The sequence below is a fragment of the Erpetoichthys calabaricus genome, chromosome 5 (genome assembly GCF_900747795.2).
Source record: "Erpetoichthys calabaricus chromosome 5, fErpCal1.3, whole genome shotgun sequence".
NCBI classification, from domain to species: Eukaryota; Metazoa; Chordata; class Cladistia; order Polypteriformes; family Polypteridae; genus Erpetoichthys; species Erpetoichthys calabaricus.
The window spans coordinates 152,839,379-152,858,341 of NC_041398.2; the positions used below are offsets into that span (position 1 = coordinate 152,839,379).

The 18,963-nt window shown below is 37.1% G+C and overlaps 1 protein-coding gene across 1 annotated transcript in view; it reads right to left on the minus strand.

The window, feature by feature from the left end:
- The window catches only part of bmpr1ba (bone morphogenetic protein receptor, type IBa), a 124,969-nt gene extending 106,310 nt beyond the window's left edge, over nucleotides 1-18,659 (minus strand). The window contains 1 exon segment of the mRNA XM_028802139.2: nucleotides 18,424-18,659. Within this exon segment, the coding sequence (XP_028657972.2) occupies nucleotides 18,424-18,496 (73 nt within the window). The 5' untranslated portion in view covers nucleotides 18,497-18,659.
- Between the last annotated feature and the right edge of the window lie 304 nt (nucleotides 18,660-18,963).

An 18,963-nucleotide genomic window follows, 5' to 3' on the forward strand; every position in this document is an offset into this window, starting at 1 on the left:
TTGTGTTGATGTGACTGTGGGTATGTATGTGAGTGGACCATGTGATGAACTGACCTCCCATCCATGTTTGGGTCACTCTTTGCACTCACTGCTGCTGCTGGAATAATCTCTGGCCTCTACTTAGTTCATTTAAGAGTCACAAAGGCCTGATGCCGACAATGCCCCTTCATTCACATAACCACATAGGCCAATGTTACTTGTTAACCACACTATGCACATCTTAAGCAAAAAAAACACAATTTCTGGAGAAAAAACATACAGACAGTGTTTGAGATGGGATTTGAACCCAAGATGCCCAAGATATGATGAAGCTGCACTAATTATTTAATTTGGTTCACTTTATTTTTGCATAGTGCTCTTCACTGCCTGCAGTCTCAGAACTACTGAATCGTGACTTGTGCAAAATTTAATTTGCAATGAAGCTTTGTTTTCCTTCATTAAAAAAAAATAAAATAATAAAAATAAAATTCATGACTAGAGAAATTTGCAATATTGAAACATTTAAAGCTCCAACCTGGAAGATTTGTCTTGCACTACTTTTGCCTCAATCACAGACAACCTGCTGAAGAGATTCAGCACTCTTTGATTGCCCATTGAAAGACACTGCTGCACAGTAGTCAACCAGCGATAACCTACAGGGATTGCTGACCACAGTAGACAAACTGTGATTTTCAGATAAATTCAAGGCTTGGTTATACCAACATGTTCTACACCAACTATTCTGGCAACTGTTAATCTATGAGATTCCAGTTAATATAGTTGAGAGCCTTGAGAAGAAGATCTGCCTTTTCCTTCACAGACAGCTAGGGCTGACATAAAGCCTGAGTAGCAGCACACAGGAACAAGCTGCAACTTTCTTTCATCAACTTAATAGAGGAGTTCGTGGTGGCCAGTGTAAGAGAGGTGCTGTTCTTCAAGCACTTCACTGACTGCACAGTCTCTGGCTGGAATAAAACTGCAGACAAGGAAGAAGTGGGGGTCCAGGTAGCAGTCAACCAGGCTGAGAAGGAGGTACTAGCCACAGTAGTAGAGGTAAACACCAGAAGGATAGTGTTGATGCATTAGCAGAGCGCTTGGACTAGATAAGAACTGGCACTGGACCAGAAAATTTCATGGGCAGATCTGTGGAAAACCGAACCACAGCAGAAACAATTCCTGGTCCAGTTGGTTCATGATGTGTAGCCTACCCCACACTGCTGGGGTACGGCACAAACACCAGCATGTCTATTATGCCAGAAAAGATGTTCCCTAGCACACATACTTAGCTATTGCCCAAAACCAGTGGCAGAAGGACATCATCACTGTTGCCATGAATAGGTGCTCATGACAATCTTGGATGGCTTCTTCATAGGTATTACCAATAGCAAGCAAATCTACCCAGCAAAGGAGACCATTATGTTTTATGTCTGTTACATCAAGACAAGTGGTCATGCTGAAATTACCTGTCCCCTGGGAGAACCAAATGGAGGAGACAGATAAAAATAATAGGACTAAGAATGAGAAGTTGGTTAACAAATTCAGGAGCAAAGGATAATGTGGACAAAGGATGAGGCTTTGCTGGCCAAACCATGCACTGGACAGCATCACAGCCTTACACGTAATAAAGGTCATCAAGAACATTATGGGGGCTGTAGAAAAGGATTCTCGATGACTTTGGATTAGAAGGGGAGATGCATGGTCTTGAAAGCAACTTGGACATAGACCAGGAATTGATCACCTGAGTGAAGTTGAATGATGATTAAAGGCCTGAAACATCCAATGACCCTAGGTTCCATCATTGAAGATGTGTCTAAGTTGCAACAAGAGATGTGTGTTAGAACCACATGTATTTACTTGTCATTCAGTGTTTAAGTAAAGTTATGTAGTGAAAAAAATTCACAGGAGTCATTTCCTGTCTTGTGTAGATATATAGCTGTGTGACATGTGTTGTGGTTGTTGTGGTAGTACAATTCCTGCTTTGCCAATTATGATGACAGTCTTAGAGATCATCATCCTATAGATGCCATACATACAGGAAAATGCAGTTTCTAGGTAATGGCCATGGGGTTGGGTTCCAATATAGTGCATTTTCTAGCAGAGCAAATGCAGCAGTTTATATGATGATGTTTTTCAGTGTAGCTTCAAGTGAAAATATGTGGCACATACTGCATTTCTCAGTCGTGATGTGAAGAACAGCCATAAAGTACAGTTGATTCAGAAAGTATTCAGACCCCTTCACCTTCTGTACACTTCATTGTATTGTAGATTTAATTTTAAATGTATAAATTTGACATTTTTGCCCATCAAGGTACACTCAATAATCCATAATGACAAAGTAAAAACATGTTTTCAGAAAAATTTGTGTGATGTGTGGTCCGTGATGCTGCTCTAATTTTAAATAAATAATCATGCACTGTGTAGGTCCAGGCTCCAAGTGGGTGCATAAGTGTGTTTCACTCCACAGTTAGTGGAGGCACTGGCAGGCCGCACCACATACACATGCAGAGGCAGGTAGGTCATTCAGATGCCTCAATGATGTCATGGAGGGAGCGGCTGTTCACAACAGGGGAGGAAAAAAGACAGAAAGACAAGAATAGAACAATGGGTAAAGGGAGAGAGAGAAGAAGGCAGGAGGCGAAAGGAGCTAGTGCGTGTCAGAGATCAAGCAAGTAAGCAAGCTCAAGAGCGGGAGCAGAGGCAGGCAGCTGTGTGGAGAGCCCCTTAAGGGAGCAACTGGCCAACACCCAGGGGACTTCTGTAGAGGATCGCTCCAGCTGAGTAACACAGAGATCTAGAGTGACCAGGTGGTGCAGGCAGCAGAAGTCAGAGGTTCGGATTGGGAGCCTCAGTGTGAGCACCATGGACTTTGGGGACCCGAGCATAGGTCCAGAGTGGGAACCTTGAAATAGCCAGGACCTGGACCCATGGATGGTTGGCTGTATGTGTCGGCAGGGTGACTCCTCTGCTGCAAGGTCCTGTACAGGGTGAGCAGAGAAGACGCCGGTATTGAAGGGTTTTCAAGAACAGTTCTTTGCCTGTGTTTTAACCTTGTTTTAACAGATTTATTTATTTGGATTTCAACCTCCCCTAACACTTGGATGATTTGTTGCATTATTTATTTATTGGACATTTTGGTTTGTGGTTTTTAATAAAAGCACTGAGCACCTTATGCACCTAACCCTTGCTATATGTGTATTTTGCCCTCATCAGCCAAGCTCATCCAGTCATGACTATTGATGGTAACCAGCAGCATGGAGCCAACCTACACCATCACATTAAAACAAATTTATTAAAAATGAAAAACCAAAATCTCTCATTCATGTGATTATTCAGAATTTTAATTCAGTACTTTGCTGAATCCCCTTTGGCAGAAAATACAACTTTGAGTATTCTTAGATAAGTCTACAAGCTTTGTACACCAGGATTTGGGCAATTTATCCCATTCTTTCTGGCAGAATCTCACAAGCTCCATGAAATTGGATGGGAGGAATCCATAAACTGTAATCTCAGGGTCACTCCACAGATGCTGTATGGGGTTTAAGTCTGTGGTTTGGTAGGTACAGTCAGAGACTTTTCCTGAAGCCACTCCAGCATTGTCTTGGTTGTGTGCTTCAGGTCTTTGTCATGCTAAAAGGTGAACAGTCTGAGCTCATGTGCACTCTAGAAAAGGTTTTCTTCAAGGTTCTTTCTCTATTTAGTTGCATTCATCCTGCACTTAATTCTCACCAGTCTCCCTGTTCCTCCCCACATCATATTCCTTTGATTCTAGAGAGCGTCTGTCTAGCCACTATACCAGAAACGAGTGATTGATGGAATGCTGCTGAGATGGTTGTTATTCTGACATGTTAAAGTGACCATTGGGTTCTTGGTAACATCCCTGACCAAAGATGTTCTTGTCCAGTAGTCAGTTTGGCCGAATGGCCAACTTTATGAAGAGTCCTGGTGGTTCCAAATGTCTTCCATGTCACAATTATTGAGACCATTATGCTTCTGAGAACACCCAAAGTTTTAGAAATGGCTTTATAACCTCACCACAATTTGTTTGCTGACATCTAAAGAAATTTCCTTGGATTTAATGGCTTGGTTTTTGCCCTGACATGCAGTGTGCATTGAGGGACCTTATATATACAGGTGGGTGCCTTTCTAAACTATGTCCTATCAATTCAGTATGCCACAGGAGCACTCCAATCACGTTCTAGACACATCTCAAGGAGAATTCAACCAAACAGAATGCACCTGACCACAATTTCGAAGTGTCACAGCAAAATAACTGAATACTTACATAAGTGAGAAATTTACATTTTTAATTATTAATAAACCTGAAAACCTTTCTGAAAAAATGTTCTTACTTTGTCCTTTTAGGTTATTGATCAGTAGTTTGATGGTCAAAAATGGTAAATTTATCAATTTGAAATTAAATCTACAAAGCAATAAAATGTTCAGAAAGTGAAGGGGTCTGAATACTTTCTGAATCCACAATATAATTCATTTTACTGTTGTGCTGCAGATTACCTGTGATATGCAGCTGTCAAAAAAGTGCAGGTAGCCATTTTACTAGTTATTTCAACACAGATAAAAACCCCAAAACACACCTTTTAGTGAATTTTGCAATTATGCAATTGCATACAAAATTAATTTTATTTTCAAAAATGAAACTTAGCTGTGCACTTGTCACTACTACTGAACCACCTGTTAATTGTTTATATACTACTGAAGTGTGTTAAACAATATAAATTTATAATAGTAATCTATTACAGTTTATGTTATTCTAAACCAGTCAGGATTTTGATAACGTGAATTTAAAACTATTGGATATTAAGTACAGTATAAAGTTAACTTTTTAATTGGCACTGTAGATTATTTTTTTACTGGATCTTCATAGAAAGAAAAAAATAGATTCTATCACAGTGCAAAATTTTCATTACAGATTGTATAAATATTAACAAAAACAGGGATTAAGTGCACACTAGCTTGTTAGCACTTTTTAAGCATCTTATAAACTTCATGGGTCTTATTTGGCTTTTTAAGTTAGACAGTATGGTGTGTAACAAAGGCGCTATATAGGCACCTGACCTGACACACACTCACACCGGAGGCACATATAAAAATAAGTAAACTTTTATTTTTCTTCACCTGTGGGGCACGTCTTCCCCGTGACCCCCACAGGCACAACACAGTCCGAACTACACCAACCCAAAACCAAAGAAATATCCTCCACTCCTCCTAGGCGTCATCGTCGTCCTCCTCCTCCTCTTCCTCCCGACTCTGGCTTCTGGCGTGGTGACTGTCGGCTTCTTTTACAGCCCAACCAGAAGTGCTGCAGGTGCTCGTTGACCTACTTCTGTCTGCACCTCCGGCTGTGGCTGCATTCCCGCCCAGACAGGCTTGTTAGGCCGTTTAGCTCCCCCTGGCAGGAGGGGTCAGGGGGGGCTGCCAACAAGTGTTCCGGGGGATGTAGTGTGCATCCCATGACTGTTCCGCCAGGATCCAGGGTCAAAGGGATGTCCCGACCGGGCATGGGTCCCGGCCATTTGTCACAGGTGTTACACCTCAAATATTGTGACATAACAAAATAACGCAATACTGAAAGAGTATCAAAATAAGTAAATCATTTAAAGGAAAAAAATATTTTTTATACTAAAGCAAACAAGAAAAAATAAAACTGCTAGAAGATAAATATCTTATGCTCCTGATGCGGTAAGAATTTTCTCTGGTTTTTGTATTAGGTGATCATAATCATAAAGTTGCTTAGGTGGCAGAAACAATACGCAGCACATTTCCCCATGGCATTTGGAGTGTGCATGCCTAAAGCATCATTTGCAAGAATAAAGAAACAGGAAGGGATAGTTGCTAAGAAGCAACTGAGTTCCTGTGTACTATGTTTTCCTGTAGAGAAAATGCAGTAATGTGCATGATGGTGCATTTGAGTGTGCCTTCATGCAGAAAATATGAAACATCTCATATTTTTTAAAAAGCAGTGTGCTGTAGAATACTTGCATTGCATAACTATGGAAAAAAACACCAGTAAATTTAAAAGTTTGGATAAGGCTTTAAGGAGCAATACAGTATTCCTTGTTTCTACTCCAGAAAAATTTAAAACAACCTAAAAACAGCTCTTTGTACTGAGTTTTACATTTCACAATTACAAAATGACATGCAAATTGACTTTTAGCATCACTTTCATGAAACTGCATGTGAAACAGAACTAGGCTGTTTTATTCATTACAAACTAAGACTTAGCTACCATGAATCACTGCTATTCATTGCCAAGTTTTCTCAGTTTTTTTATATGTAGTTGAAAATATTCCATGCCATTTAATTTTGTTCATGGTCACAACAGCAACAGATGCAAGGCAAGAACTGAACCTCAAATGATTGCTAATCCATTGCAGAACACACTTCATGTACATACCCATACATAATCCATCCATCCATCCATCCATCCATTATCCAACCCGCTGAATCCGAACACAGGGTCACAGGGGTCTGCTGGAGCCAATCCCAGCCAACACAGGGCACAAGGCAGGAACCAATCCCGGGCAGGGTGCCAACCCACCGCAGGACACACATAAACACACCCACACACCAAGCACACACTAGGGCCAATTTAGAATCGCCAGTCCACCTCACCAGCATGTCTTTGAACTGTGGGAGGAAACCGGAGTGCCCAGAGGAAACCCACGCAGGCAGAACATGCAAACTCCACGCAGGGAGGACCCGGGAAGCGAACCCAGGTCCCCAGATCTCCCAACTGCGAGGCAGCAGCGCTACCCACTGCGCCATTGTGCCGCCCCCCATACATAATATAGAATTCAAATACATTATCAGTATTTACACATCATTGTGACATATTTCATTTTATTTTTCAGAAATTGTGGTATATCCACTAAAATTATAAATTTAAACAACAGTTTTATGATTAAAATTTTCTTTAATTTATTAATTGTGTATCTTAACCTAAAATTTAAGCCAAATAAAAGAGTAATTTAGTAAATAAAAACAAACACACTAATATATTTGATCTAAAGGCCAATACCAAAATGTGGTTTGCAGAATTCAATAGAGTAAAGTAAATGCATATAAAAAAATACATAATTAGTGGATTCACTGGATTCCCTCTACTTTTGGAAAAAAAATCCAACATCCAAAAGTAATCTTTCTGTATCAGTATGTGTTTTAAAATGCAAATGAACTGAAAGGAATTTCTGTGAAATAAAAAAGTATGTGACAAGCTCGGGATTTCTTTGCTTGCTCTGTTTTGACTCTTCCTATAATCCAAATAATAACACCATATTCTTGTTTTTCAGTCCTATCTGCCTAATAGACTAGATGCCTCAGCACATTCCTGTTAAAGATAAAATATTTTCCTGTAGTTTTGACTCATTTGTAGAATGTCAAACTGAACCATTTACTTGGAACAGATAAGTGCAGTCAAGTATGTATAATTGCAAGATTAAAGCTGTTTTATTTTGAACTATATTAATTACACCTACTGCTTTGTAGTGAAGCTGGTCCAAGGCATTATATCTCAGTGCTATACAAAACCTAAATTGAGCAGAGCAACATACAGTATGTCAAATTCTCCCTGGCATTTCAAGAAGCCATTAATAATTAAGTTTGACTCTGTCATTCAACTTGGTGATTTTTTGCCCTTTCACTTTTTGAAATTAAAAAGGACATCTTTTGACAAACAGGCAGCATGGCATAGAGGAGAATAGTGCTATGGCAAACAGCTCCAAATGACTGTCAATATGGAGCTTGTGCCTTTGCCTTATGCCTGCACTGTTTTTTCAGTGTGACTCTCACATCCCAGTGACATACCAGTTAGGTAACTGACAAAGTTATGTACCCCATTCATTGAAGGTTTCTTCCCTTTGACCAGTGCCACTCAGATATGCTTCAGCCTCTGGGATCCTAAAAAACTATACAGTGTGATCAGTGGTTTGCTGAAGGCCCCTGTGCAGTACCCTGAGGTGGGCCCCTCCTGTCTAGCATAACTCTTACGGTAGTAATTTATTTGCAACTAGATCCTAGGGGCTGGCTGAGCAGTGGCGTCTACGGCCGTGTCACTATCACACACTGGTGACAAACAAACCAGCTCTCTAAATGTAATTTGCAAAACATTTTTAAATCGCTTTATTACAGCCACTGTAAGTAAACAAAAATTAAATAAATTGTGGGAATGAAATGTGGGAGGTGCGGGTAGTAGTACGTGGTACATAAATTTATGTAATTTATGTGGTGGACCCACTTAGTTTTCCAAGAAAACTTTGGGAAGGAAGATGATTAAAATGTAACATAAGCTAGAAAGTAGAAACTGTTCTTTGCTATAAAATGAAGCCATTTCAGTTTGCAACAAATTAAAACGACAACACCGACTGACAGAATACTACTACAAAATCAACCTGTTTTACACAATTTCTGAGAAAATAGACATCACAAAGTGAGGTGTCAATAGTTCCAAAAATTTGCCTTGTTGGTAGGAAATTGCTTGGTCATATACAGTATATTGCTTGTTTGTCTTTAGTAGTTTCTCCATTTTGAACGGTTTCAGCAGACAGCAGATAGTATTGCTACTTCCAGACTTGGTATAGTTGCAACCATTTCACTCACTGCACTGTCTGCATAACCTGCTTGTGACCGTTGCGATGATTCACCAGCATCAGCATTCTCACTTACTACTGCTGGCATTTTTTCAATTCCCTGTTGCAGGTGTGCCTTACGTGTAGCAGCACCACTGTTATAATGTTTGTCGGATCCACTGCTACTGGCCGACATGGCGTTGTATGGTGAGAGTATAAAAAACGTCAAATTATTCAACTATTCAGCGTTTGCCAACTAACCGGGACCATAACTTAACAAAAGAATTGCTGTGATTTACCGTTTCAAGTTTGAATTTCGAAAACTTTTGACATCAAATCAAAGTACAAAAGTAACAATCGTTTATGATAATAATGTACATTTACGCTATTCATGTGCCTTCCTTCAAAACTTCTTCCATTCACGTCCGCTATGGCACACCCAAAGGTTGGCAAATTTGGGAATGTGCACTTCTCTGTAAGGCAGACTAGAACGTATTGTGCCTCCGAGCCTCTGAATTCCCCAAGTCTAAATTCGTGTAAACTGTAGGCCTGCCGAATATGTAATATCATCATGAATTGGATTTGACTTGCCTGGTGATGGTGCAAACATGTTACTGAAACTGTGAATTAATAAAGCAATGTACTGTGCAAGTGATTTAAGTTATTCCATTTTTTTAAATCTATGTGGCCCTGAGTGGGCCCCCCAAGCTCGTAGGCCTTTGTGCTTTGCACAATCTGCACGATCCATTGCTATGCCACAGAGTGTGTTTGTAAATTGTGAATGGAGCTTTTAACCACTAATCTCTGTGCACAACCAATACTGCAATGTCATCTCTAAATAAAGTCCTACTCTTAGGAGTAGGAGTAAAACCAGTTTAACTACTTTTGAATTTATCAAACTGCTCCTAACTTAACCAGGATTTAGGAAAGCTTCTGAGCTGTTTTAACTAACTAGGAGCTGCTAGAAGGCAGCATGAGAACGGGATAAGGCTGAATCCTTTGGAAATGCTAGACAACAAAAAATAAAATTAAAAAAAATATATAGCAGTTTGGCAGGAATGGAATAATATTCATAACAAATATTGTGTATTATGAAATTGATCCGTCTACACAGGGATTAGCCATTCAATGTCAGCCAAACTTTTTTTGGCCACAGGGAAAATATGACTTAAGTAAGTCACAACCATGTTTTGCACCAAACTTTGAACACCCTTACAATATGTGATGTAATACACAGATTTATACATTTCCCTACAATTCCAGAAAAGATAAAGTTAAAGCAAGCTGATTTCATGCCAACTGGCACGCACACAAAGATTATTGCCCCAAGTGTGGATGACATATGCATATGTGAAATGCAAGTGACATCACAGTTTCAACACACAGGTGGTCATGGATGCAAGCTGTATTGCAGTAGCCAGCATATTATCCTGAAGATAAGTGGGTCTGGATGGGTGATTCACAGCAAAATGTCACACAGGTAGTCTGAGCTCTGCACTCCACAAACCCCAGAACATTCACATTACTTTTTACAAGTATAAGAAGTTTAATGAAGACAAGCAGAGTCTCCATTGATATTAGATAAGTAAAGTCTAGCAGAAGATAAAGGAGGATCAAGGAAAGGGATGCAGCATGTAACTCTGGCACATTGGAATATTAAAACATCTTATAGTTGTGACTAGTTTCAGTAACTGTTACTTTATGACAGTGTTACTTACTGTGGACATAACAGCTTTAGCTTTAGATATTTTAGCAAAGTGGCAAAAATTATTTAGAACTTAGCAAAATATACTAAACTATTATGGGATCTTCTTCTTTGAATATTATTATTGCAGTTCCTAGGAGTAATTCTGTGACAATTGATAAATATGTGCACAGATCATGTATTTTGCATTGTGTCTCAATCCATATATTATTTTTTTTTCCCATTCACTTTTGAATCATTCCAATAACTGAAATAACTTTACAATGAGAATGTTTTGCAGTTTCTTCTGGAATATACAGAGCACCCATACAAACAGAAGCTGTTGCCTCATAATGTTCTCAAAGTAAATAAATACAGAGGTGTAGAATTGCAGATAATGCATTTATAAACATAAAACAAATCTTAGACATCTCATTATTACACACCTACACCGGGTCACTTAGCTTAATTTGTGGAATATTGCTCTTGAATGTTGAATTTAATTATTTTTCATTTCTACTGCATCTTAAAGAAGTGTTTTTAATGTTATTAAATTGTTCCAGTGTGTATAATTAATGGTGAATGTCCCCTATAAGCAAAGAATCCAGCTACTGACAAGCCTGAAGACAATGGTAAATAAAATGAAAAAACTCATAACTTAAAAAAAAAACAAAACTATGGTGACTATTAAAACACTTCAGGTTTACCCGGTGTACCTTGCCAACCACAGGAGGCCTATGTGTGGACTAACCTACTACAATTAATTTTTCCAACCTTTTCATTTGTTAACGAAAGGTTAGGAATATTCAACTATGTGCATTTTCATTATCAAAGAAATAAAAGAATGAAACACACTGAGTCTTTTTTGCATTACAGTAGAGATGTTATCCACTGAATGAGATATTCAAAGTATTTCCTAGACTCTGGAGTATGTTTTCTAAATGAACTCCAAACATATGAAATGTTAATAACAAGGTAAATGTCATTTTTTGTGAAGTAAGCTGGGTTTTAGTTTATCACTTGAACAAAACAGGAAACATTTAAAAAAGTAAACAACCAATTTCTCTTTGTTTTATGCATTCATCTTCACGTCTTTTTATGCACAAATTAATATGAGTGCAACTTGAGTCCATTGTCACCATGATGTTTTTGCTGATGTATTGTTGGCAAAGAAGAAAAATAATCTGTTGAGAATGCTGTTAAATGAAATCCAGCTGGTTAAGTACAATGCCAGATGTGTCCACAGCAGCTCTGCTTTGATGGGTCAAATTGAGCAGAAAGACACAGTCAGAATGTTTGGGAAAAGAGAAAGGCTTTTTAGTAAATCCGATTAAATGGGGAAAGAAAGACATATTTAATGAGCACTGTTTTAATTTATTATTAATGTTGAGATTATTAAGAATGTGTGCTTTTATTACATCCTTGTCAGAGATTAGATGATTTAGTTCTCTGTGATATATATGCAGAATTTCAGAAAACATTGTTTTTAATTTGCATTCTTTTCAAATGGCCAGGCCCAGTGGTTAGTGCTGCTGTCTCACAACTCCAGAGTCTAAGGGTTTAAATTCTAGCCCACTCATTGGCCCTGTGCAGTTTGTATATTCTTCCCAAGACTGTGTTTATTTTCTTTGGAAATTTGGTTATTCTTTCCTCAACCAAGCAAAATGACACCTTTTATTGACTAACTAAAAAGATTACAATATGCAAGCTTTCGAGGCAACTCAGGCCCCTTCTTCAGGCAAGATGTAATTCCTCAACCAAAAATGTGGTTTCTTTGCTAAATTATAACTGTAAACTGGTCAGGTATGTGTGAATGTGTCCTGCCTTCTCCCCTTGTCTATGTGGATTTTCTTTCAGGTACTACAACTGTCATGTCATACTCTCAAATATGTGTGTGCCTGTGATATTTGTTGATGAATCCAAATTGGCCTTGTGTGAGGATTGAAGTATGTGTGTGTGGGCCCAGCAATAAACTATTGCTCTTTCTAGGGACTTTTATAAACTTTCTCCCAATGCTGCTATAATAGGCCCCAGTTTCCTATAAAATCCTGAATTGGATAAGCAGGTTACACAGTAAATGGATGGATGTTCACAGATTTAAAGTGCTTTAATCAAATCACTAAAATATCCAAGCATTGTAAACTTCATGTGAGTGCTTCTTGCTTTGGTGGTACAGTACCCCGTCACAGATCAGGTGTCCTGGTTTCAAAGCCTGTTTGCACCTTCTTCCCATATAAGTGTGGGGTTTCCTTGGGTTCTCCAGCATTTGTCCCACATCCACAAAGACGTGCAGGTTACAGTGATTGTGGATGAGTGCAGTGAGTATGAATGTGTGCATGACTACTTTGGACTGGCATTCAACAGGGATGGTTCCTGTCTTGTCCCCAACACTTGCTGTTATAGGTTTGGGCTCTGAGAGCCCAATCTGGATTATACACATCTAATGTGTTTTATTACATTATTGTAGATACAAGCTATTGTGTGCAAATTTCAGTTTAATGTAAAATAATGTATACACCATCACTCTTTAAATTTAACCATCTCTTTTAATGTTTCTGTCTGCAAACAGGAGGTGAAAAGTGAGATTTGGTGATTCTAACAACTATTTTATTTCAGATTGTCTAGTAACGCACATATTTAATGTAAAGAAGTGGATTGCATCCTTACATCTTAATCTAATAAGCACTAGTTGAAGAAACATTTGTAGTGTCGGTAATGAGCAGTATTTTTGAAGTAGTCATTTTTTTGTATTAACTTATTAGACCAGGAAAATAATTTAATTAGCTGTATTTAAAAATATGAAAATGAGTATGTATAAATAGCAAACTAGACAAACATATAGGGATACTTAATAGGGATAATTTATGCTCATGTTTATAAAATATGACTATGGACTTAGCATACAGCCTAGTATGTATCTAAGGAATTATTATAAGTTTAAGTATATTACTTAGCTTTGATTTTTTAAAAGAATATTGAGTACCAATGCAGCACAGAGGAAAACCTTTATGATACATTTTTATATAGCATATCATAACATTCTAAAACTATCTTAATCCATTCAGGTTTGCAGGTAACTAGGGTCTATCCAGACAGCTCCAGGTACAAGAAACTCTTGGATGGGGTGCCAGTCCATCACAAAGCCCACTAACACACAATCTGTCATGGAGCCAATTTAGAATTGCCAATTCAACTAACATGTACAACTCTGGGCTGTGGGAAAAAAAAAAAAAATAGACACTTTTGGAATGGTAAAAACGGACGCTGCAGTATTAACCACTTCATTACTGTGGCTACCTCCTCCCAACCACCCATTCCCCATTCAAATTATGTTCAATGTTATAGTTAGATGTGTTATTTAAAGCAACCAAACTAATGAAAAATTGGAGTACATATTAAAATGCAACTTTAACATTCAAAATAATATATTACTCTGACATGCTGATTTAAGTATTTATGAAATATAATAGAAACTAACTGATGGCAGATCTAAAACAATGAGTTTCTAAGGTTACCGCAGGATATGAACAAAGAGAAAAAAGACAAAGAGCAACATATCCAAGTCTAGAAGGGGAAAACAGAAAGGCAGGGCCAGAATATGTCAAATTCGGGCTAGTGGGCTGATGTATCTGCAATGCATTTTTTGGATTTGGTTTGCTATGTTTGACAATTGTTCAGCAAACAATTAATTTTATTTAGAAAATAAATGATTTTAGGGCCATGACACTACTGCTAGACAAGACACAGTCTCATATTTAAAGTTATATTATATATATCTTAAATTGGCACTTAATTCAATCTATCATTATTTCACCTCTGTGACAGCAATGTTCTTAGGTATATATATATATATAATATATATATATATATATATATATATATATATATATATATATATATACTGTATATATATAATACTATATATATATACTGTATATATATATATATATACTGTATAATATATATATATATATATATATATATATATATATATACAGTATATATACTGTATAATCGTATATATTGTGATGAATGGCCGGGATGCCATTGTAAAGGAAGGATCGGGAAAGCATTGGAGTGCAAAATGGCAGCCCCCTTGGCTTGCAGCGGCACCTCAGATTCCCACAGTGCTCCATGGGAATTAGAATTTGGCACAGCTCTCTTGAGTTCCATGGTGGGCCTCCAGGGGGAGTTGCAGAGCCCTACTTTGTTGGGCTTCCACCACACCTCAGAGTGTTTCCAGACCTCGCTAATGAATAATGAAGTACCTGGAGTATTCCTATGTGCAACATAATAGGAGCTATCTGCCTTCATTCGCGGAGCTAGAGTAGGGAGGAGGAGGAGACGAGAAGGAGGAGGAAGCTTGCCAAAGGAGGAGAGGAGATGGAAGTAGCAACAGAGACAGAGAGAAAGAAGAAACGACAGTGCTGTACTCATTGCTGTGCTTATTGTACTGTGCTTGGTGCTGGTGGGAAATGAAAGGAAAAGCGTTAACCACTGAAATAAAGTCTTGTGTGTTGCTGGACTTGTGCCTGGTGTCTGTCTGTGTCGGGTTTGAGGAGGTGGTGCGCCTCCTGGTGGCCACAATATGCTGTATGTATATGTAAAATGCTTACTCATAGATGCAACTAAACTCACTTTCGCTTGGCATATTAAGAGATACAATCAAAGCAAAGGCACATTTGTAAACTATAGATGGAAACTAGAGGTTTTGTATAATGTCAATATCCACACAGAATGCTTTTGGACCAGTAGTTTTTTATTTAAGTGCAGTGAAGCAGTATCATGTTACAACTGGCTAATAAACATCCAAGTTCATTTTCTGCACCTTTCATTCCGCACCCAAGCTTTACCATCTGGTGATTCTTAGGTCTAAAGGAATACTCCAACATAAATTCAATTTTTAGCTGTACACCTCTCTCTCAAAGCAAGCTCTGTGATGTTGATGTGACATGAAGGGCAATGACAGTCGATGAATGAGTCTAGCAATGGACAGTGCATAGCAGAGAATGAACACAATCAAAAGTATATAAGCAAGTGTAACATCAGTAAGAAGTTCAAAAAGGTCAAGAATAAACAAAGGCAACAATGTGCTAGAAAGAGTAATACAATTTCTAAAGTCCTGAAGCATTATATCTCTAAATAACAAATGACTACAAATGTGAACGCCACTCAGGATCTACATCTAGGCATATGAATAACTGGAAAAAAAAATACTATGTGCTCTTGGAGTATATAGTATATACATATACCTGCCTATTGATTTTATAGATATGCTTACTCCATTACAGGTTTGCAGAATTCTGCACTCTGTCTCAACTATATTGGGTGCAAGGTTGGAATCAATGGAAAACTTGAACCTTATACAGCACATGTCTACTTGCAATTTGTGTACAGAGCCTATTTGGACTAGCAAATCAAATTAATGTGCACATCTTTGTGGTGTAATCAGTAGGCAAACGAACCAGAGAAAATGAGATCTCTGCAGAGAAAGAGATCACCTGGATGTGCCAGGGAGCCAGCATATCCTATGAAAGTCATGTGATTCCAGGCAGATTTAGGAGTATTCTTCTGTACATCAAGAGTATCCGACGCCCATGAGGGAAGTTTTCATAGCCTAGCACCAAGAACCAAGAGACTACTGTTCTACCATTCACAAAGAGGACTTTCATTCTTAAATGGAGCAATTTTGCCTTGAACTTTACATTTTCATTTTTTCATATTGCCTCATTTTCATATAATTAAGGAAGAATCATTTCCATACATGCAACAGAAAAAAATATATTTGGTATGTCTGAACTCATGTTTTTACACATCGTCCCTTGGTTGGTAGAGTGCCACATTGTGGTCGCAATATGTGCTGTGCGTACTTAGATGAATTCCAAAAATATGACTTAAGTACTTGGGGCACAGTGTATATTTTAAGCAAATTGTATAATTATTTAAAGTAATACACACACACACACACATAGCCTATATATTATATACTGTATGTATATATATATATTTTTTTTTTTTTTTTAACAAACAACTTCTTAGGAAAATAACACTAGCAACAAGTTGTGCAAAAGTACTGAACTCATTTACCAAGGAAAAGAACACGAGCCATTACAAACTGACAAAATCCTACTTGAAAGTTGTAAATAAAGTAGAACCCTGTATCAAATGGGATAAGTCTAATTCTTATCTACAGTAAAACATAATGAACAATTAGTTAAAAATAGAAAATAAACCAGCAGAATAAAAGCAAATTACTAATAAAAGTAATAGAAAATGTCCTCCAAAAATAGTGTAATCTTTAAACCCACCTTAGAAACTCAGTAACCCAAAAATTAACACAATCAATTCTGAACTGATAAGTAACAAAACAAATGAAGTTTGTTAAGATTTATTGGGCTTCTTAAAAATACATGAAAACAACCACATTATATTTTAAGTATAGTTAGCCCCAGAGTGATGGATTCAACTTCTTGTCCATGTATAAGAATAAATTGGCTTGGAAAATGTTTGTATATTCATTATCAAGGTATACAGACAATAAAGTATTTTACTGGGCCAGCTTAAAACAAACAGAGAGGAAGGCTAGGATAGCTGTGCAGTCTTTGAAATCAACTTTCATTTCTGTCCTCAGAGTAGAGGAGGAAAAATAGGAAGAACGTCAGAAGCATCACTTTCTTGGCTTCACCTCTTCCGGCAACTCACCATAAAAACGGACCATAACGGTAATTTGTCATCAGTTACTGGAAGACATACAGTAGCTGTGGCCTTCAACAGACAGCAATGATTTTTCTACCTTACAATTTTTTTCTAGTTATTTAAGTTTTTTCCCTTTTTCCAATAACAATTAAATGGGGTATTCCCACCTAGAACCCCAACTGTTTTTAAAAAGGATAAATAAATAAATAAATACGTACATACACGCACATATTTTATTCACACATTTGGTCTTACATAAGGCTTAGATATCAGCTAATGTTGCTGTACCAGATATCTTCAATTACATATTTTCTCCAGACATATTCAGAAAGTAAATATAACTTTGCTAAATTAAAAAAACTGCCAATATTTTTGTCTACAACAATAAATAAGAAATTATGAAAGAAAGCAGATGACCACAGAACATGAAGTTGGTATTTCGTTTACATGAAAGATATAATTTTATAAACTATGTGGCATCATCTTCTAGAGTCCCAAAAAGGTCTAATTAATAATATCCATATATTTTCACTGGAATCTGTAACTTATTTCTATATTTAAGAAATTGTAGTTTTGGCATACAGTATTAAAGAATTCATTGGGGAAATTGATAAAACATGACTCAAGAACGGCATACCATATGGTAAATATTGAGCTGCGAATTATGGCACGCTTTTGTATTTATGAGGCTAACATTATTGTTTATTCTAATCTGGAAGTAATTTATAAGTTTTTCTTAAACCACAATTGGACTACACAGTCTTCCAAACATTTCTTAACTAGCAGGTGAATTCCATCAATGAGGACAACTGATGTTGTAAAAAAGTCAAAAATAACTATTATTATTATTATTATTATTGTTATTACCGAATTGATTATTGTCTCTCAATCATCTAGTAAAAATATATCACATATATATTATATATATATATATATTTATATATATATATATATAGTATACAAATATATATTACTAGGATATAATTCTCCTCATTCTTGATTTACCACCACTATCTAGTAAATAAACCTAAAATATACTAAAAAATATTAATTTTAAAACAATATCTATTTTTGCTATTTTATCTTTGGAAGCTCCTTGTTCACTATTTTCAATTTCTGACTAATTCAATGAAGCATTTATAAAGAAACAAACAGAAAATAGCTTTTAATCTGCAAAGATATTGAGGAGCAAAAAAGTGTAACACATTTCATTACAGTGCTATCAGCAGCTTTTTAAAAAAATACTGTAAATTCTCATGAAAGGTATATCAATACACTCTAAACTTTAAATAACAGGCAAAACAATTATTATTTAAATTTTGAAGGCACACGAAAAAAATAAAGATTATTGACATTCAATATTTTAATTAATAATATACGGTGCAATGTTGACTTTGGCTGCAGTATTAAACACACATATTTCCTTGCTTGCTATCCCTGTAGCAAAGCTGAATGGAAACTTGACAAACTTCAAAGCCTTACCGTTGGTCTTCAGGGAGAACAACACGAGTAAGAAAATTTGAATCTGGCAGACTATTTCTTTGAGCCAGCACATCACTTCAAAGATACTCCTCTTGTCTTAAGTGATTATTTTCCTGGTGGTATAATTCACGGTGCTCAACTGCTTTACATACACAGTCTTCAGTAAGATCCTGAGAGAAGGGAATATGAAAGCAAGACTATAGATGGTTCTGTCACTAGACCTCTTGGACACTTTGTGAGGAGGACAGTTAAGGGGGAGCTGATATTTTGAGCTGGACTGGATTTCATTTTGAGGAGCATGGATTCACTTTTCACACTTAAAGCCTTTTGTCTCAGGGTGGGGGTAGGGCTTGATGTCTTCTCTGCACTCAGGGAAATCTCACAAGTGCTACTTTTGCTTTTCAAACAGTATGACAAAACAGAGTCAAAATTCAAAGACTGCTACACATTTTCTCCAGATGTGGATACAAGTAATAAAAGAAAACATCAAATATTTGTTGAATTGCAAATATTTAAGCAAGGAAAGATTAATGGCTTACA